General features: G+C 37.8%; 1 protein-coding gene across 1 annotated transcript; it reads right to left on the bottom strand.

Annotated features, from left to right (window-relative positions):
* Positions 1-13,711: 13,711 nt before the first annotated feature.
* On the bottom strand, positions 13,712-19,411 carry LOC135836923 (uncharacterized). The gene has a single exon (XM_065352002.1). It carries the CDS (start codon positions 19,409-19,411, stop codon positions 13,712-13,714), a length of 5,700 nt encoding a protein of 1,899 aa, XP_065208074.1.
* Positions 19,412-22,739: the final 3,328 nt, after the last annotated feature.

The following is a 22,739-nucleotide window of genomic DNA, read 5'->3' on the forward strand; positions in this document are numbered from 1 at the left end:
GATACCACTGCCGCCACCTGTAAAAAAGAAAAATACATCTTGTGTTAATTTTGGGATTGAAAAAGAAGATTATTACGGATTATTGGACAGTGGTGCTGAAATTAATTTAATCAGCGAAAGATTATTGAAAAAAATTGAAAAAAGACATAAAAACTCAGTCACCTACGCGACACCAAAAAATAAAATTATTGTTCGAGTTGCCAATGGGATGAGCGAAGGGACCCTCCCATATATTGTGAAAATCAAAATGAAATTTGGAAAAGTGGATATGGAAATTCCATTTTATATCGTTCGAAGACTGCCTTGTGGATTTTTGGTGGGAAGAGACACCATCATGGAAGAACACATCGATCTGCAATTTTGGAAACAACGAGCAAAATGTACAAAAATTCCTGGTCAAAAAGAATATTTAAATTTCCTGTCAGAAAACCTCCATTTTATTCACCATGTACGTGTTTGTAAAATTGAAACTCAAATTAAAGAATTAAATGTATTTTACAATAAAACTTTTGAAGATAAATCCATCGACGAAAATTTTTCAATTATTTTAAATAACCTACGAAAAACAAATTTAGAACCAGAGCAACAATGGAAAGTTATCGACGAAATAATTCCATTTAAACACCTTTGGCGAAGTCAAATTGGCCAATACAATGGCAAAGAATATAAATTTGAATTTTCTATCGATCCTGATGCTGAAGAATGGACAGCTAGAAATTACAAACCTAGCCAGCACCAAAAAGAACAACTGGACAAAGAATTCGAAAAATTAATTAAACTTGGACATGTCAGACCATCAGAGTCCAAATATTTGAATAATATGCTGGCCAGAGAAAAATCAGATGGAAGCCTACGTATCTGTTTAGACCCCCCTCATTTAAATAAAATATTAGTCGACGATCAAGAAGAAGCCTCCACCATGGAGCGAATAGTGCACGATAATCATGGAGTGCAATGGGTATCTGTTTTTGATTTTGCAGCAGGATACCACCAAATGCTTTTACACCCCGATTTTTGGAAGTATACAGCTTTCAAATATGAAGGACGTGTCTACGAATGGACTGTAATGCCCTTCGGGGTCAAAACAGCAGCAGCCTGCTTCATACGTATGCTAAGGACAGCTATCCAGGGAATTTTGGGACTTGATATATACGTAGATGATGCCAAAATAAAGAGTAAAACTTTCGAAGACCATCTGAAATCAATAGTACAATTTTTAGAACAGATCGATAAAGCTGGATTGACCCTAAATGCCAAGAAAACGAAATTATTTCAAACAAAAATTGACCATTTAGGTCACGTATTAAATAAAAATAAAATTGGAAAACAGCAAGATAAATTAAAAAAATTGGAAAAATTCAAAAACAAACACTGGCAGAAGAAGAAAAACGGAATCGTATTGAAAAATATTCGACAAGTACAGCAGTTGATAGGTTTGACCATCCTATACTCAAAATTTATTAAAAATTTTCAAACAATTATTCGACCATTTACTAAACTATTGCTCGATGGAGGAAAGAATTTCGAATGGACTCAAGAACACATCGATACATTTAATATTTTGTATGAAGAATACTGCAAAGAATTTGAATTGGTGTCCCCAGACCCCAAAAGAGAATTTTTCATCGAAATTACAAGTGACATGGATACTGTAAATGGTGTAATTTATCAACAAGACGACGATAAAAACGATAATGTAATCTTATTCATAAGTGCTACGCTTAAAAAACACCAAAAAAATTATACCTACATCGAAAAAAGGGTTTTGGCCCTAGTTACAGTGTTGAAAAAAGCCCAAATGTGGTTAATTGGAAAAAAATTGATGGTTCCAGAGTCGATAAAAACTCCTATCGCAAAATTGCGAGATGTAGCCCAAATCCATTTGAAAGCTGCCTATTGGATTACAATTTTGAACTCGTTTAATATTTTTTATGAAATAAAAAAAGATAAAAAGAAATATTTTGAAGCTATGCCCCCTGAAATAAAAATGGACGTAAATTTCATCGAACACAAACAATTCACAAGAAAAGACCCAAGTGAGCAATTGACAAATGCAATTTTAAATATGGAGACGATGCAAGACAAAGACGACCAGCTTAGAAAAATTAAGAGAATGATTGTACATGGAGAAGTCGACGAAAAAATAAAATTAAGAGGACCAAAAGCAATAAAGAAAAAAATTGAAAATTTAAAATCAAGATACATCGTAGAAAATGGCATCTTATATCGAAAACTAAAAAATTTAAATTTAATTAGGCTTCCTGACGACCTACTTTTCGAAATTACTACCTACCTACACGAATTTTATGGACATCTTGGTGCAAAAAGATTGGAAACCATTTTTAATCGAACATATTACTACCCAAATTCTGCGAAACATATTCAAAATATCACGAACGCCTGCATATTATGCAAACAAAATAAAGTATATGGGTATAAAAAACACCCTACCTACAATAAAATAACTGCGAAAGAAATAGGTCAATTGGTGACCATGGACATTTTTGGGCCTCTGCCTAGTAAAGAAAATGGTCCCAAATCCATTATCGTTGGAAAAGAAATCTTTTCTCATTACACCTGGTTCCATATAGCCGACGATTCGACAACCCAACGATGCGTAGACCTACTTATGCGAATAAAAGCAGATTTGGAAAAATGGGGACATAAATTAGAAACCATAACAATGGATAATGGACCCCAATTTGGATCCGACGAATGGAAAACCGCCTGTAAAAAATATGGTGTTCGGGCAACGCATATTGCACCATATAATGCTCCTGCAAATTCGTGTGAAAGGACAATGAGAGAACTAGGTACCCTGCTACGCCTAGCATTGAACCATCCAGAAAAAGAAGGTACCTATACCCATGAAGGATGGCACCAATACGTGGCTGATGCCGAACGAGCAATGAATAATCGACCAACAGAGTTCAAATTTTCACCGAACGAAATTATGGGCCTCAAAAATGATGAGCCTCCATCAGCCCTCTTTCCCATAAATGAAATAAATATAGACGACGAATTAAGTAAAATAAGGAATAAATTAATTAAAGATAAAGATTACATGACTTTGGAAGAGGCAGAAAAATCAGAAATATCTCACAAAGATTTATTGCTCGATAAGGAGTTGGTAACAGTGTACGTGGATGGGGCATGCACCAGAAATGGTGAAGATGATGCTGTAGCAGGCATTGGAATAATTCTACGACCCTATGGAAAGAAAAATATTAGTCAAAAATTACAAAATATGCCTAAATATACCAACAATATTGCTGAATTGGTAGCAATTCAAAAAACAATGGATTTAATTTTGTCAAAAACAAAGTATCGTCGACTTGAAATATATACAGACTCTAAGTATGCCATCGAAACGATAAGCAGAGTCAAAAAATATAAAGAAAAAAACTGGAAAGTGGCTGGAAAAGAAATAGCCAACAAAGAATTGCTTCAAATGATATATTCTCTTAAGAAAGAATTCGAGGAAATAGAAATCAAGTACGTGGAGGGGCATGGCTACGATTATGCAAATTTTCTAGCAGACAGATTAGCCAAGGCAGCTGTGTATGACGATGAATTGGTCGATATACTAATTGAAGAGCCTGAAGAAAAAATGGAAAAAATCAATAAATTCATTCGGTTAAAAAATTTTGAAAAAATAGTCCACGACAAAAAAGAATTTAATAAAAATGACGACCCAGAAAAAAGGGTCCAAGTTGGGGACCTAGTCATGATTCAAAATCACAATCAATCATCTGGACCAAAATATCTAAATAAAAAGTTATTTCCAAAAAGAAAAGGTCCCTATATAATAACGAAGCAAATCGAGACGAACTGCTACAGGCTAGCAGATTATAAAAATTTAAATTCAGATGATAAGCCTATATCGAACATAAGACAGATGACACCATACCTATCAAAGGACCAACTCAGAATTCTTCAGGACGAAGCTAGGTATAAATCCCCATGGGACGACAGACCGTTCCACGAACGTATTACAGCCCAAAGAGAAATATTGGAGGAAAAGAAAAAGAAAGGCGACGAAGAGGCAGTATACAAAATGCTAGAAAACGAAGAAAGGAGATTAAAAGAGACAAGCGAAAGATACAGCGAATTAGAGAACCAAGAACTGAAACAAAGACAAGAATTTCTTAAGACTGGTAAATTTACAAAGAGACTACCTACTAAACAGAACGATGAATGGCTCCAAGATCAATTAAATAGGCTGAGGGAAGCAAGAAAATTAGTGAGAAAGCAGAGGCAGCAAGAAAAAGCAAAAATTGCAGAGGAAAACAAAAAGAAAAAAATTTCAAAGCAAGTACAAATGGTATGCATCGCCCTACACGTAAAATCAGCCGAAAAAATAGCTCAATTCCAACTCGTAGCAGAGAAAATAGGCGAAGAAAAATTATCTGATATGGCCTTCGGAGTAATAGCATCGTCGAAAAAACCCACCGGCGACTTGCTACGAAAAATCGAAGAGCAAGAGCTCACCAGCGAAGAGTACCATAAAATATTCCATTCTATTACCTAAAAATATCGATAAAATAATTGATAGCGAAGGTAGAAATAAATTAGACAAAAGAAAAACGCTGCAAAAATTTACCAGCTAGGTACCTATCTAACGAGAGTTTCCCCCAACAACGACCTGGTTGAACAATGGTCGAGCAAACGAACGAGCCGCGTATGGTATCGAGATGCGGCAACGCATCATTCGTTTAACGTTTCTCGGTTGTGTATGGTCATACTACCTCCTAGCGCGTATAGCATCGTGTAGCAAAGTGCTTAAGATTTGAAAAAATTTTTTTTAAAATATATCTTCGAATTAATTTCGCTATTGCTGTGTGAATCTATCTTCGAAATAAAGTGTCAATTTTTCCCTGCTGAATCGTCGAAAAAATACAATCTTCGAAATATATCGCCGAATTTTCTTCGAAATAGTTGTGAAAACATGGCCGACGAACTCGAGACTTTTTTGAGAGCTGAAAGCAGCGAACCATTCTTCGAACCCACCGAGGAACAAGAAGAAATGTTGTTGCTCGCTGAACGAGGCGAATCAATGGAATTTCCAGACAGTCCAGATGATCTGGACTACGAACCAATGTCATCGCCGAAACCTAAATCTCCTCGAAAAAATTCGCCGAAACCTAGATCTCCTCGAAAGACTCCACCGCCAAAGTCGCCATCCAAATCTTCGAAGTCGCCTAGCAAATCCCCAAACTCGACGAAGCAACGGATCGATAAAGTAGTAGGCGAAATCGCCGAAGCGGTTTTATCTCCGACAAGAAATGTTGAGCCAAGACCATCAGGTTCCAATTACAAGCCACCCAAACAAGGTCGAAAACAAACTCAACCAACAAAAGTAACAATTGATCGTACAAGAGCCCGAAAGTCCTCACCATCGAGCAAAGTAAGTTCGATTATCAAACCAGTCGATAACAGTGCGTCGAATAATCAGAATAAAAAAGCGTTAAAACCGTTGATAAAATCACCGAAACATAAATCACCTACGAAAAAAGCAACGTATAAACCCCAGTCTCCGAAAAAGTCAGTTACGTTCAAGAGCTCAAATTCGTCGTTGTCGTCGTCGTCGTCGTTCTCGTCGTCGTCTGCATCCACGTCATCGTCGTCATATACGTCGTCGTCATCGTCGTCGAATAATGTACCAAAACGTAGCAGCAGATCGCCGAGCCGTTCGCCACGTAAAGCTAAATCGCCGTCTCCTCGTCGATCGGTTTTCGAACGTATTTCCAATCCATCTACTGAGGAACACTTGAGGAAAGAGATTAGAGGAAATAAAATCCTAATAACCGACCTACGCTCGCAATTGAAAACCAAAAAGAACGAAATACGTAGCTTCGAAGAAGCAGTTCTCGACGAAAAAAGGCGTAGGGAAGATAGTGTTGGGCAAATTCGCGAATATTCTTTTTTTGCTTGCGCATGCGCAAGAATATGCGCAGATTCTTGCGCATATTCCGCAGATTCTTTTCAAAAAATTAGAAAATTATTGCTTAGTTTAGAGATAATCGGAAACTTTCCAAATTTCCATTGAAAAGGTTTCAAATTATTAAGGAAAATTGGAAATTTATAAAGAAAAGTTGATGTAAAACTTGTAAATTGTGGAAAATTGTAGAAAAATCTTCAAATTTTTTGAAAAAAGTCATGATTTTTATTTTTTTGAGAGAATATTCTCCAAGCATTTGAGAATATTCGCGAATATTCGCGAATATTCTTAGATTATGCGCATTGAGAATATTCTCAGGCCAACACTAAGGGAAGACGACAGGCGACAAATTCAAAACCTTAATAGACGAATCACCGAAAAAAACCGGACGATCGACGAAAACTTAGTTCAAATTCAACGCCTAAGCGAGCGGGTCAACGAACAGGCCACGACGATCAATAATCAGACGAACACAATCTCCAACTTACAAGCCCAACTATTAAGAGCACCTCAACACGACTCTGCTCGAGTATTTTTAATCGCTTCGGATGATGCGCCATACCAATATGTCTACTATAAGACAACAACGTTAATGGGCACCGGCCTGTTTGGGGCTATCAATCGACGCCTGTTGAAAAACCTATCGACCGCCGCGACACCGAAACAGTATCTGGACAAATACAGAAAGAAACTCATCCATCCTCGAGACGAGTACCTTTACATCGAAGTCGGTATGGAGGACTCGCAAAATTTATCGATTCCAGTATTCGACATAAAAAAAGAAATAGACAAGCTCGTCGCGATACTAACAGACGACGAAAGAACGACGGTGATTTTTTCGTATTTAGCTGATACCAAGAAGCCAAAGGTCGACGGACGAATCTCGGAAATCAACCATTACTTTAAGTACCTCTCGGAACGCGACGAGACCAAACGAATCCGCGTATCAAATCAAATTAGAAGACTCACGGAAATGTATGGACCTCGAAGACCATACTTCGTCCAAAATGATGGGAAGCTGGTACCGGAATTCGAGTATATTACGTACATCGTACAGAAACTCGAGGCCGATAAAAATTGGTCACCAGACAGCCCTAATTAAAGGTAAGAGTAATGTTAAAATTTGTCATCGAAAGCAACATCAAAAAAGAACGCGAAACCAATAATAATTTTAAAACCATCGAACAAAACAAAAAGCTGACAAAAAATTCGGATTTGTCGCGAAAAATTAGTCCAGAAAATATTTTTCAAAAATTTGTTATCGTCAAAAAATCGATTTTTAAAAAATAAAACGTCGTTGTTGAATTGGTGTATACCACTATTTAGTTTACCGAAATTTTGGAAAATTTACCACCCCTCCAGCCTATTAAAATTCACTCTCGAAAAAAGCAATTCATCGAACAAGAAAAATTTCGTCAAAATGCGTAAAAAATCGTCGAAATATAAAAAACACGCGAAACCACGAAAGTACCTCCGAAACGTAGGGACAACGAGTATCGATTATCGATTATCGAGTCGATAGTCGATAAATTTGTCGACCACGATACGACGAAAAAATGGACGTTATCGACTCGATAAATTGTCGGCTCGATAATTTTATCGAGGATAAGCCCTACGAAAAATCAAAGGCCACATACATTCGTCGAAATAAAACTGGCAAATTCCAGCAGCCAGAGCGCATTCAGCAAATTCGTAGTGGTAGAGGCAATGAATGCCAGTGGTGTCGTCAAAACAAATTAAAAAACATCTTGCGCAGTAGGCAAGATTAACCGACTTTGCTCTGTTATACAGGAAAATAAACAAATTTACCAAAATTTACGGATTTACCAAAATTTACCAATTTACCAAAATTTACCAATTTACCAAAATTTACCAATTTACCAAAATTTACTAATTCATCAAAATTTACCAATTTACCAAAATTTACCAATTTACCAAAATTTACCAATTTACCAAAATTTACCAAATTTACGGATTTACCAAAATTTACCAATTTACCAAAATTTACCAATTTACCAAAATTTACCAATTTACCAAAATTTACTAATTCATCAAAATTTACCAATTTACCGAAATTTACCAATTTACCAAAATTTACCAATTTACCAAAATTTACCAATTTACCAAAATTTACCAATTTACTGAAATTTACTAATTTACCAAAATTTAGCTATTTACCGAAATTTACCAATTTACCGAAATTTACCAATTTACCGAAATTTACCAATTTACCAAAATTTACTAATTCATCAAAATTTACCAATTTACCGAAATTTACCAATTTACCGAAATTTACCAATTCACCGAAATTTACCAATTTACCAAAATTTACCGATTTACCCAAATTTACTGATTTACCAAAATTTATCAATTTACCAAAATTTACCAATTTAACAAAATTTACCAATTTACCAAAATTTACCAATTTACCAAAATTTACCAAAGATTTAACAATTTACCAAAATTTACCAATTTACCAAAATTCACGAACTTACCAAAAATTACCCCAGCAATTTACTAACATTTACATCAGTAATTTACCAGACATTGCCCACTAATTTACCAATTTTACCGACTTTTTACATTTTACCAAAAATTACCTCAGCAATTTACCAACATTCACCTCAGTAATTTACCAGACATTTCCTCACTAATTTACCAATTTTTTACCGAATTATAAATACCCCAGTAATTTACTGCCAAACGTTTTTATCAATTTACCAAACTTTACCAATTTACCAAAAATTACCCAAGCAATTTACCAAAATTTTTGACCAACTTTAATTGCGAGTAATTCACCAAAAATAACTAATCATTTTATTTACTAAAAATTACTATTAATTCACCAAAAAAAAAAAAAATTATCAAAATTTACTTGCTATTTACCAAAAACTTAATGTTTTTTGTTAAAACAAAAATTACACTAGAAATTTTTGAAAAATTTTGATTTTTTATGGCAAAAAAATTTTGGACGGATAAAATTAACAAAAAAATTAACAAAAAAATCAACAAAAAATTTTCTCCTCTTGACTCGCGCGGGATTCGAACTCCCGACCTCCGGTGCACCGATCCGCAACCTACACTCCCTAACCACCCCGTCTGTTTGTTGGGGGTGAGCCGTTTGCGAGGTATAAGGGTTTACACAAATTTCTGCTTATCCTTAACGTTGAAACACACTTAAACGTTCATATCTCGTAAACGGCTGAACCGATTTCGACCAAATTAAAAATTTCTCTAGTTCAGTATCAAAGCAATATTTTGCCACCATCAGTTTCGACTTAAAGTTCGGAGCTTTTGAGTTCAGCGTGACACAAATTTATACATAAATTGATATATAAATAAATATATATATCTATATATAAACTTATCTCGTTTTGCGCCATATGTCTTATCGTGATCAGCACACTCCAAAACGTCAAGAAAACCCACCCCCACCCAAATCCTCAACCATCATGACAAATACAATACCTTACTTTTCCGTTTCACGGCAAAGTCGGTAAAATTCCAAATTGCGTATTCCAAAAGTAATATTACCATCGCAATAAAGGCAAGTAAATTCAAGGGGCAAATATTCAGGTCCAAAAATCCGTCAACGTGTGTCCAATCTTACGAAATAAACCGTCACCAAAGTAGTCAAGGAAAAGTCAATCATACCTACGAAAACAAAACATTGAATTTTTTTTTAGAAAAAAAATAACAACCTAAAATTGAAATTGAAAAATTTAAAACCCACTTCGGAAAAATAGCATACCTGTTTAAAATATGCTGGAGTCCAAAATAAAAAATTCGACGAATAAAAATCGACCCAAATTTGGAAAATCCATCGAGCACTTGAAACCGTCAGCACCTAGAAAAAAGGAAAAATTTTCAAAATTAAAAACAAAAATTTAATGGATGGAAAGCAACGACACGCTTTCAAAATAAGTCAGCAGTATCTGTTAAGAAATATGGGGCAAGTGTTCAAGAAAAATTACAAGTGCAAAATTCAAAAGTCGAAATCAACACGACAAAATAGAGAAAATAAAACGAAAAATAATACGAAAAATTAATCCGAATTCGAAAAATTCACAGATACGTACCACCGAAGATTCATCGAAGATACCGAACAGCAACGCCGAACAAACAGCCTCCAAAATTCCAGCCATAAAAATAACAGTCATCACCGGTCAACGAACAAGCAATTCCATGCGATAAAACACCTACGTAGAACGAGAGAATGAAAAATGACGCAACGGAGATGGAAAAATGAGGAGATAATTACAGTAAAAGCTCGTTATAACGCTTTCGGATATAACGCTGATTTCGTTATAACGCTGATTTCTTCCGGTCCCTTGACATCCCCATTTAAACCAATGTAAAATTAATCGCGATATAACGCTCATGAGCAGTTATAAATCGCGTTTTAACGCTCTAAAATTCAGGAAAAGTCACATTTTTTTCATAATTTTAACAACAAAAACCCAATTTTTTGCGAAAAAAAGCTTACTCATGTGTAAAAATTCATCAATTTCTGAAAATTTCTCCCGCAACAACAGTTTTTTTTTGAAATTTTTGTAGTTTTGATTTTTAAAAAAGCAAAAACACACTTATATGGCAAAATTTTGCCAAAAAATCAGTTATAAGTATTATTATAAATTATAACAGACCTCAAAATCAAAGAAAAATGTCAGATTTTTTTATTTCCAACTGGAACAGTTGTTCAAATTCAAAATAAAGTTCTCGTTTCCACTTCCTTTATAACGTTTTTTTCACTTTAAAACGAGAATTCGCGGTATAACGCTAATCAGCGTTAAAATGAGACTTTCGGTTATAACGCGCTTCGGCTTATAACGCTCTTTTTCTCCGGTCCCTTGAAGAGCGTTATAACGAGCTTTTACTGTACCTGTCATCGAAGTATCCAGCTTCCAGAACACGATCTCGGTAACCAAAGTAAAAGTAGCGTGTAAATTCGTATTTCATCACATCAAATATACCAGTGATCTTATCCAAAAGCGCCTTCAGCGCAGAATATTCTCGTACTACGAAAATTCCAAAATTAAACGCTTCGAATAAAAGCAAAATCATAGGAAATCAAATTACCTGTTTCGTATTGATGAATCTAAAAGCATCGAACGTTTTGCTGCACGGGCAGATGGTTTCTCTTCGCCATCCAAATTCGTCGAACGTTTTGAAAAAGTTATCTCGCGGCGAACGGTGTCGTCATATTGGAATATATCTCGTAAAAAATGTAAAAATTTATCGCTACAGCCTACGAAAGGCAAAACAAAGTTAATACGTCGAACACCAGTTTATTGTCAAAAATGAAACTCACCTTGCAATGGCAATTTTTTCCAACGCCAAGTAAAATCGAAAGGCCTCGGGGCAAAACACAAGATAATCTAGTCAATCGGTACTCATCGTATCTACGAATAAAAAATAAAACAAATTCAACACACAAGTTTCATCGAAATTATATTTGATCTAGTCAATATTAAAATACTTACATCGAAACAAAATCCAAATTTGAAAGTGGTGGTGAAATTGATTACCGGTGAATCATCGAACAAAAACATGGCGGCTGATCTTTTGTATTCTTCGTTTGATCTTCGAAAACTGAAATGTAAATAGAGAAGAAAAATTATTAATATCTACGAAATAAAAGCGTTCATATTCGAAGCGGTTGTTCGATATGTTAATTAGAAATAAACTACTAGTTAGTAATTAAATACTCTTACCTTGTATTGTTTTTGAAATGTTCCTTTGAAATGTAGATAATGGTCGGTGATCGATCATAAAGCAACGGGCTTCTCCCGATAAGAGTATAGAAAAACACTTCGGTGTTAAAGTTTTAAACTATTTATATTGTTGGTTTTAATTAAGTTTTAATTAGTATTAAGTTTTTAAAGTTTTTTAAATTATTTTTACTGTAAAAAGGGAAGTCGAAACACAAACGGCCATCGTGTCAAAAAAGTAAATATTTTGATCAGCGACAGTGCAGCCAATCGAACGAAGTCGAAAAAAGCCAGCGTGCTGGAATTTTTTGGGCTTCGTCCGAGGGGCACCGGGCTACCACGGAGTTGTGCTTGTCGATTCGCAGTGTTGCCACACTGTGTTTCGACGGGGCAATGAAGTGGTAACGCCCGGTGCTCCGACTCGGTTGGCTAAACTGAGCTATTTCTGCTACTCGCAGATTAGCTGTGTCGCCGAGTGTTTATATACTCGGTGGCACAGCATCCAAATCACCTCAGCTCATTCAACATACAGCTTCTTTATACGTTATATGTCTTCGACTTCTCTTATAAATTCATCGAATTAAAATAAATAAAAATAATTCTTCGAAATTGACCTATTATAGGCAAATGTTGAAATTGTATTATATACCAGCGAAATGTTTGTTTTAATTAAATTCCATCGAAGATAAATTGTATATATAATTTTCCTTGTGATATTATATGTATATTATATTTCATCTCCCACGAACCAACCCTGAGTTTTATTTGTGTCTCAAAGGTAAAATGAATGAAATCTGTAGCTCTCTGAGTGCAGTACTGGTATTTTAACTACTCTCCGACTGAGCTAACACTGGTTGTACCAAAAGCCTAGCTCGCTATAAACGCTGACTCCAGTACACCAGTCCCTGGTACTTCAAATTCAGCCTTCGCATCGCGTGTAGGAAGGTGTGTTACGTGTAGTGTACGTTAAGGCACTTTTCTTGGTGACGAGTGAGATTTTCAGGAGGTTTTTTGTTGTCGGATATAGAAAGGTATTTTCAGTGTTGGCCATAACGAAATTTCTTTTCGTTCCGTTATTTCGTTACGTTCCAAAATTGATATTTTTAAAGTTACGTTTTTCGTTATGGTTTTTGTAACGAAAAAAATTCTGTAACGATATTTTTTGTTACACTGGTATTTGAATTTTTTTGTTACGTTATTTTCGTTATTTCCGTTACAATTTTTTCGTTACAGAAGTGTTTTTTCAACGTATATTTTGATGTAAAATGCATTTGTAACGGAAAAAATGTGACAAAAATAACGAAAATAACGTTACAAGAAGGTTCAAAAAATACCAGTGTAACGAAAAATATAGTGTTACAGCACTCAAAATCAGACAAATGAAAACACTGAAAACTTATCTTTTTGACTTCACTTCAAATTTTCATAGCTTCAGCTAAAATTACTCACAAATCAGAGTTTTTTTAAGGGTTTCTTTTGTAATTTGTAACTAAAAAAATAACGAAAAAGGTAACAAAATTTTTCCGTTTTTCGTTACGTTACTTTCAGAAAAATATCGTTACGTTACGTTTCAGTTACACAATATTACATAATCAAAATAACGTTTTCGTTACAGTTCCGTCACCTGTAACGGAAAAAATTTCGTTATTTTTGTTTTTCGTTACAGTTACCGTTACGGGACGCCAACACTGGGTATTTTATGTGTGGTGTTTCTATTCCATAGCGAATGGAATATAATCGAATAATCATTAATTAATCGCATTAATTAAACGAAATAATTACGCGAACGTCATTATTATTATTTATTTCATCATACTGTCGATAATCTTACTGCTAGCGCGGCGATCCACTCAACGTGGAGATACCGTAGTGGCTCGAATGCCTCGTATCTACGACACTCGGGAGCGAAAAACAAAGAAAAAATAGAAAAAAAGAAAGTAGAAATCTACAATAAGATTCTAAAAATTAATTATATAAAAGTTATAAAAATATAGCGAGAGTAATACCGCAAAACATCTTAATTTTAACGATATAGATAGATAGCGAATTCGGAGAGAGATTATTCGCTGGTGTCATCTTCGATTTCAGTGACCGTGATCTCCGGATCTAACCATTCGTCACGTTCATCTTGAGTCACTGTTGGCTCAGGTTGAGTTGGGTTTTCGTCGTCTGCTGTGTCGTCGAAGTCTTCCGGCGTCTCGGCTTCATTCAGGTTTCGAATATTGGTTTCCATTGGACACAGCTCGCATAACGGCCGTTTAGTATAACCATTCTTCGTTTTGATTCGAGCTCCGCGTACCTTTCCGTCTGAGCTTTTTATCAGAGTATCGATGTACGCTATCGGCCAATGGTTTCGTTTTTTTATTTTGTCGACGACTAACACGATGTCGCCTGGTTTCGGTTCAGTCGGTGCTGATCGTCGTTTGTCGGTGGCTTGATACTGACTACGAAGCCATTGTAAATACGTTGTTCTCCAGATTTGCCAGAATTTGGAGACAATTTCTTGCGCGTTTTTCCAGTAACGGTCGATGCGCGCTGCTTCGTCGTCTTCTTCGATGAAGTAGGTGCGCAGAAAATGATTCGGCGTAATAACGATTTCTTCTTGATCGGCGCCAACATAGGTGAGGGGTCGATCATTCAGAATTCCGGCGATTTCGGCGAGTACAGTACGGAGTGTTGGCTCATCTAGCGAATGATGGTGAAAAGTTCGGAAAAGCGCTGATTTTGCCAGACCGACTATTCTTTCGTACACTCCGCCCATCCATGGCGAGTGTTCCAGGATAAATTTCCACTGGAAATCATGCGTATAGGTCGTTTTGAATGATTGGCTAACTGCTACGAATTGCGGCGCATTATCGCTAACAATTAGCGTTGGAACAGATCTTCGGGCGATGACTCGACGTAATGCGAGGTAAATTACATCAGCAGTCATGTTTTCCAGTAACTCCAGCTCGACAGCTCGAATTACAAGGTCGGTAATCAGTAGACAAAATCGTTTTTGGCCATTTACGTATAACGGACCAAACGTATCGATTGCTAGGTGTTGAAACGGCGTCGATTTATCATCCAAACGGAACTCTGGAAGCGATGAGTCGTCTGGCTGGCGATATGGTCGAGCTGAGTATCGTTTACAGTTGTGACAGTTTTGGATTGCGATAAAGACTGCTCTGCGGCCCGTTGGAATCCAAAATCTGCGGCGGATGAGTGAGAGCGTGTAACCGACACCAGAGTGCATCGACGTTTCGTGATAGTATTGAATAAGCATACGGACGAACGGAGATTCACTTGCTGGCGGTAATAATATCGGCTGTTTTTCATTTTTTGTGAGCGGCGCGTTGCAAAATCGTCCAGCGCATCGAATAATGCCGCGAGGGTCGACAAATAAATTCAGTTTCTTGATAAGCGGATGTTTTCTGCCGGATTCGAGCGCTGAGTATACTTCTGCGTAGAAAGAACGCTGTTCAAACTTTATCCACATTGTTTGAGCGGAATAAAGCGATACTGGTTTATCGTAGTGCTCGTTCCGACGTAATACTGGAAGCCAACGTAACAGTACACGTAACGGCTTACACGTCTTGCGTAATAAAGCGAGATACGCATTTTTCTTGGTTTCGAACTGTGCTGGATCGATATCGAATGGGTATTTCGGAACATATGTGTGTTCAGTATCTTCGTTGCTGATGAAGTAGACATCGGCGTGCGGTGAAGATTCTGGTGGCGGATTTGTGGGTATTTTCGCTATCCATTCAACTGGACCTGCGAACCATTGTGAGGTGAGTAGCTGGTCGAGTGACACGCCACGAGATGGCATATCGGCCGGATTTTCGGTGCCGGCGATGAAGTTTACTTGCAAACGTTCAACTTCTCGAATTTCTTGAACTCTTCGTTGCATGAAGGTCGGTAAGATTTTTGTCGTGTTATGTATCCATGCGATGACACAGGAACTGTCGGACCATAAGACGAGTTGTTTACAGGTAATAGGAAGCGCATCTTCGACGAAAATCAACGCTTTCATGGCGAGATATACCGCAACAAGTTCGAGTTTCGGTACATCGTTCAATTTGGCGATTTTGGTGCGTGAGAACAATAAGTGAGCTGTCACTTCCTTGTTCGTTCGGCGTACTAGATATATTACACAAGCGCATGCTTTCAGGGACGCATCGGCGAAAGCGTGTAACTCCAGAGTAGCGGAGTTGTCGTCTATATCGCATTGAAATCGAGGTAGACAATGTTCAGTTGTTTTGCGCAGCTCGTTCTCGATGATCTGCCAACGTTCACGGTGATCTGAGGACAGCTGGTCATCCCAATCGTAGTTTGGATGAATTTCTCGTAGAAAAATTTTCGCGTTGACCGAGATGGGCGAAAAATAACCGCATGGGTCAAAAAATTGCGCTGCCACGCTGACCACTGTTCGTAGCGTCGGTATGGCGTCGTTGGTTGCGTCGATAGGATGAATTTTCAAAGTATCGGTGTATTGGTCCCATACAAGTCCAAGTATGGAAATGGCGGCGGATCTGTCGGGCTGCTCGAATCGAAGACGGAGCTCGTTATCGTTGCTCGCCCATTTGCGTAGATTCATTTGACATCGTTGGAATACTTCAACTGACGAGTTGTAGAACGATTCTCCAATTTCTCGATTTTTGACTCCAGTAACAATATTGTCAGCGTAGGTATCTCGTTCGATTTGAGTTGCGAATTCGATCGGATTCTTTCGAAGGTGATACCTTATTGTGGCTTGCAAGGTGAATGGAGATGCGATTATTCCAAACACGTAGCTCAGGAAACGGAGAAATCGTAGGTTTCGGCCGCTGGCGGGTTTCGATCTGTCATGAATGAACAGAAACATCAAGTAGTCGCGGTCTTTCGGATCGGATAAGAGCTGGTGAAACGCTTTTTCCAAATCGCTAACAAGCGCAATTGGGTGAAGACGAAAGCGAATTTGGAGCGTGCAGCCTTTTGCAAGCAGATTTACTCCTTTGTAAATCATATCGTTGATTGAAGGCTCAGTTTTTGTTTTTGCGCTGCCGTCGAATACAATACGCAGCGGTGTCGACTTTTCAGGCGTAAACACGGCGTGGTGGGGAAGGTAGTGACGATTACCTCCTGGTTCTGGCGGGTCAACTTCCTCGACGATTCCTGAAGCGATCTGCTCGTCGATTATTGCGCGATATTGGTCGAATGATTTTTCGGTGAACTTACGAAGAAGCGATTTTAATCGTCCAATCGCCATTCCAAAGTTGTCGCGCAGCGGTGGCGGAAATTCGCGCCAAGGTAGTCGAATTTGGTATTGGCCGTCGACAACTGTAATGCTTTCGTAAAACAGCGCAAGAGCGGTTTCTTCTTCGTCGATGGCGGATACTGGCATGTCTTTGATTCCCATCGCCTCCATTGAACACAATTCGGCGACTGCTCGTGCTGGCGTCATTCGATATAGAATTGACTGTACGGTACGTTGGTCAGCTTTTCTGCCAACTAAGATGGCACCAAACGGAGTACGCATGATGTACAGACCTTCGGCAACAACTTCACGGCGTTCTGGTTTAATGAAGTCATAGAAGTAATCGGACCCAATGAGAAGCTCAATTGGGTATATGGTACCCTGATCGACGAACTCGGTGGCGCTGTGATCGGGTTGAGTTGTTAGAAACTCGTCGTAATCGAATAACTGCACTGCTTGAGGAAGTTTCGGAGCGGTGTCTGCGACAATATTGATTTTGAATTCATCATTGTTCGTAACGATGAACGTTGTCGTTGCTGAGTCGATAGTTACTGGTTTTTCACCCTGAAAAACGTTCACTGGTAAGGCGACGAACGGTGACAAGTGCAATCCGATGCGCTTGGCGGCTGACTCAGCTATATAAGTTTCGTTGGAACCGTTATCGAATAGCGTACGCACAAGATATTTACGTTGAGTTCTCGGGTTGATAAGCGTAACCATCGCTGTAGTATGAGCTCCGGAATGCTTTTGTGCAAAGTTAACTGAGCGATTGGTCTCAGGTGTTCCTTCTGGCGTACGTGGCGGCGGTTCTCCGTTAGTTGTGGCGGTAAACTGCTTCGGACAAATGCAGGAATGATGATCGCGTTCTACTCGACAATAAAAACAACGCATTTGTTTTTCACATTGGGCTTTCTTGTGCTCTCGGTTTAGGCACAATGAACAGCGATCCTTGAGGCGCGCTTTACGCACTTCAAGCGTAGCGTAGGTCGGACATTGAGCGCTATAATGTAGCGCATCGCAGAAAACACACGTCGGCGTACGTTTGTTTTTTGTCGGATCCGTCGATGTCGGCACTTCGTTGGGCTTTTTCGTCGGATGTTTTTTCGATTGTTTCGGCGTTTGAGATGGTCCATTCGGCGAACCAGTCATTAGAGCTGAAGTCGTAGCTGGCTTCGGCGATGTCGATGGCGCGTAAGCGGCTTGAGTGGCTTGGATGTTTGCTCGCATTTTGATCAATTTTCCAACCGCTGCTTGAAATTCTAAAATTCCAAGTTTCGTTACGCCGCATACCTGATGTACAATAAATGTTGGGTATTTACTGTAAACTTTGTCGCGCAGAGGTGGAAAATCGCTTAACGTTTGTCCATGACTGCGCAGCGCGGTGATAATACTTTCGAGTTGCATAAACGTATCTTTCAACGATGCTGTGTTGCTGGTTGCTGGCGTAAGTTTTTCTAATCGGGCGTACAATTCGCTGATTGTGTCTTCGGCGTCGAGGTACGCATCGTCGAGTTTTTTGAATGCAGCTGGATAGTTTATGTCCAATAATTCGAGCTGCTCGATAAGTTGGTGAGGTTCACCGGTTGTGTTCTGCTTGAGATGTTGCAGGCGTTCACGGTCTGGAATCGTTAAATTGTCGAATTTCAGCTTAAACATCTCGACAAATGAACGATATTTCGTTATATCACCGTCGAATTTTACAATATCCAGTTCGGGGACACGACGAGTAAAACCGTTATTCGATGGCGTAGGCGTAGGCGTTGGTTTTGGTTCGCTATCGATGCTGCGTATAACACGATTTGCGCGACGTATCAAATTTCTTGCTTTGAAATTGACAGGAATAGCGATGGCGTAATTGTAATCTTCGGCCGGACGGTTTCGGAACTGTTCGACTTGGGTTACATCTTCTTCTACATCCTCTACCATAATGGTGAGCGATGCAATATCGACAACTTCGTTTAATAACTCCGTCTCTAGTTTCGAAATGTTGAGATTCAGACTCTCAAACCAGATCTCAAACTCCTGCTTTTCGATTGAGTCAGGCATCGTTTTATCGTTGGAGTTCGATTCGGCGTTTTTGAAAAATAACACTGACGTACCTTGGTTTATTTTTCTCGGACTCTCGTTGATTTGCGTTTTCGGAGAGCTTGGCGTTGAGTTTAGATTTTGCAAAGTAGAGTTCGGCGATCCGCGTTGGATTGTTGAATCTACGGCGATTTGCAGCGAATTGGGGTGGAAATCAGTTGATCGGCGTTCGACAGCTGAATTTCCGGCGATTGTTGTTGAATTAGTATTCAACTCGAGGATTTCGTCATCTGAATTCAGCGAATTCAGATTTTCGTCGTTGGATTCGAATCCCTTGAATCCGCGTTGGATTGGAGATTCGTTGGCGATTTTTAGTTGACAAATTTGCGGAGATTTTTGCTCATTTTTCGAGCACAGGCGATCATATGAGCGTAAACGCGACGCGTACGCGTTGTACGAAACGTTTTCACTCACGGCAGGTTGACTTTTTGAGCGGATACGCGATTCACGAGACATTCAAAATGGTACTTACGTTTTTCATTTCGGACACTCGCGAATAGCTTCGTTGGATCGTATATCGTCTCTGCTACCATCTATTCCATAGCGAATGGAATATAATCGAATAATCATTAATTAATCGCATTAATTAAACGAAATAATTACGCGAACGTCATTATTATTATTTATTTCATCATACTGTCGATAATCTTACTGCTAGCGCGGCGATCCACTCAACGTGGAGATACCGTAGTGGCTCGAATGCCTCGTATCTACGACAGTGTTTCTGGTGTGCATAAGACACCTTTTAATCGGCGACGATATTTTCAGAACTCTACAACAACGCTTTCTAGCGTCATTTAATGTAATTTTTTTTTCTTATTGGTGGAAGTATTTTATTCGTTGTTTTTATTGGCCGATGTTTTTTTTTCATTTCTCATCATCTCATGACGTTCTCATGTTGAAATAGTATATTACACAACGAGGGCCGAAAAAGTGATTTTTGACGAGGGTGAGGTTTGTGACCCGAACGAAGTGAGGGGAACAACTCACAACACGAGTTTGATACAGTAAATGTGGCCCATCTTCCGAGGTAGGAGGAGGGAAATCTATTACATGGAGGGGACAACCAGTTACGTAACATTTGTGTCTTTGGACCAGAAAACCATGCCAGAAGTCTAGTTCATCAAGATATGCTTAGCATTGCGGTTAGGTATAGGGTGTTCTGGGAACGTTAATATGTTACCAAATTTATAGGTTATGTTAATCTGTTCGATATATACTAACGGTATTTATCTCCGCGAATTCGCGTTCATGTTAATTTGTTGTGCTTTATTTCGTATATAAATGTCAATTACAAACAGTTCTGTCTGAAACGTGTTGTCTTTTATTCGTTATATCGCGTATCTGAAGATAGGTAACGTGTAAATAGGTCTTCATGAGTATCATTCGCGAGCTTAGATAGGATAGGGACCTATTTGGACTATTTCGAGTCAAGTGAACTAAATTACTAGTCGAAGGTGTCAGCACAAAATTCCTTTATCAAGTTCAAAATCACTTTTTCTCCGAGTTTAATGAAGTAATTTTTCCTGAACGAGGGTGGAAAGTACTTATTTTTACATCCGAGCGATTCTCGCGAGGTTGGAAAAGTAGTACTTTTCAACCCTAGATAGGAAAATTAATAATACTGATACGCAGATACGGCCATGTTTTGATAGTTTTGTTATATTTACAAGTGAATTTGAAGTGATAATAATTAATTTAATTTGAAAATCAGAATTATCACTTTAATCAGAATGAAGACTGAAAATACTGAAATACTTGAAGAAGAATAAAGCTCGTTTTTTTTTTTTTTTACAATGGTGATAATAACTGATAATAATTTTGAAAATCACAGTACCTTTGATTATTTTGTATTTTCAATAATTATTGATGTTTAGCTTTCTTACGTACATTACTCAACGTTGCCCTCTTATTATTTGAATAAGTCAGTGGGACTGATATAATATAATGTATTACGTACCTATGCTATGTTTTTTGATTCCAGTTGTTAATGTAATGTACGTAATGCGACGTAATGTAAATTGCTCATATTGTGTGTTTTATTGTCGTTGAAGGAATTCAGAGATATGGGTTTGAATATTGACGGCATAGTTCCTTTACGTTAATTTTCTACTTGGTTTTGCCTCTCGATACAGTTGCTGTTTGTACTTCTTTCGGTTTCGTGAATTTCGATGGAGATAAAAAGAATGAAAGGCCAATAAGGATAAAGAAATTATAAACAACAGACTCACACATAACACCAGAAAGCACTCGTCAATTTCCTGCATCATCTCTAATATTGTATTAAGTATTAAAATGAGAAGTACATGAGCGTTTTGAGAATTCAATCTCACATATTAGTCATCGCTATGTATTATGCACTGTGCAGACGTTTCTAAAATTACTGCAGTTGGTTGAACTTGAAATTGAAAAATGATCTTAATATCTCGTTACTGAATACATACTTATACGTAATGTATTTTGAAATTTTGATACAGAAAAATGTTCGTAATTTTATCTTCTTTAAAATGGTTATTATTTGCTGAAAGCCCAAGTTGCGGAAAGTAGTTAAATTGTGTTACCACTGTTTTCACTTTCAGTCAGTTTCACTATGGTGTTGATTAGTGATCACTTTAGTTACCTAATTACCTTTGATCTTCAAAAAGTTTTGAACGATAAAAGGTAGAATTTTTGGTAAATAATCAATTTTTAAAGAGGATAAAATTATGTGTTTATTGAAAACTTGAGTAATTTTAGTGCGAAGTTCAATACTTCCTATTCCCAGTTAGTTTTTGCTTTGTTTTCGCTGCTTTGAACTTCGAGAATTTTTGAACAGTGAAAGGTAGAAGAGCTTTCGGAAAAAACTGAAATTGAACAGGATGAAATTCTCAACATTTAAATCGCTAAATCGCAGGTTTTCAATAAAAATTCTTTCATTTTTATCAAACGTTTTTTCAGCGGGTAAAGTAACTCGTAGTCGTAAATGAATGACATTTCATTGTGTTTGTCAAAAATAGTACTCGTAGTCGTAATTAAAATTAATATGACGAATTATAGAAAGAAAGGCGTTTTTTTAATAAACATTTTTTTTATCATGTTTATGGGGAACCCGTTGCCAGGTCACCTGTGACCTAGCTTGTTAAATTTTTTTTACAAAAAAAAAACACTCGTCCATTGGTTTAGTAAGTTCATGGTTGTCCAAATGTCCACCTATCCTATGAGGCTATGACCCTATGACCTGAATGGCCCAGAAAATCAACCCAAATACTTGGGAGTTGAGAGCCTCAGAGTTGATTATTTTACTTTTAGCAGCTTTAGCAGCCCAAGCCCAAATTAATTATAATTTGAATTTCCGATTTTCCACACCTTTGGGCTTTGACCTTGGATGAAAGGTGACCAGGAGTCCAGGACCGAACCCCGAAAAAGCCCTGATCAATTACTCCTTGAATCCTGATATGAATGTCCAAGTCCAAGCCCCAAAAACTTGAAAATTTCAATTTCATTTTTAGTCCGGCATATGAATATAGGAGTAATTGCACCCCCCCCCCACCGATCCTCCGGGACAACTGTTTTCTTAAAGGGGAACATCCTAAGGAACATTTTAAAGCAATCTTGCCAAAAAAAAAGTTGGCCTTACTTAAAAAATGGCGGCCATTTTGATTGACAGGTCAGCCGAAATCGCAGATTTTGCGTTTTAACACAGGACTTGCACAAACTTTTTCAAACTTTACAAAGATAGATCGAAAGATCATGCAAAAATACATCATCTGTCAAAATTTCAAGTGCTAAAGTGCGTTTTTCGATT

Source organism: Planococcus citri, chromosome 1, assembly GCF_950023065.1.
Source record: "Planococcus citri chromosome 1, ihPlaCitr1.1, whole genome shotgun sequence".
Taxonomy (NCBI): Eukaryota; Metazoa; Arthropoda; class Insecta; order Hemiptera; family Pseudococcidae; genus Planococcus; species Planococcus citri.

Coding starts and splice junctions, on each gene's coding strand:
- LOC135836923 (XM_065352002.1), bottom strand. CDS start 19,411: ATGTCTCGTGAATCGCGTATCCGCTCAAAAAGTCAACCTGCCGTGAGT.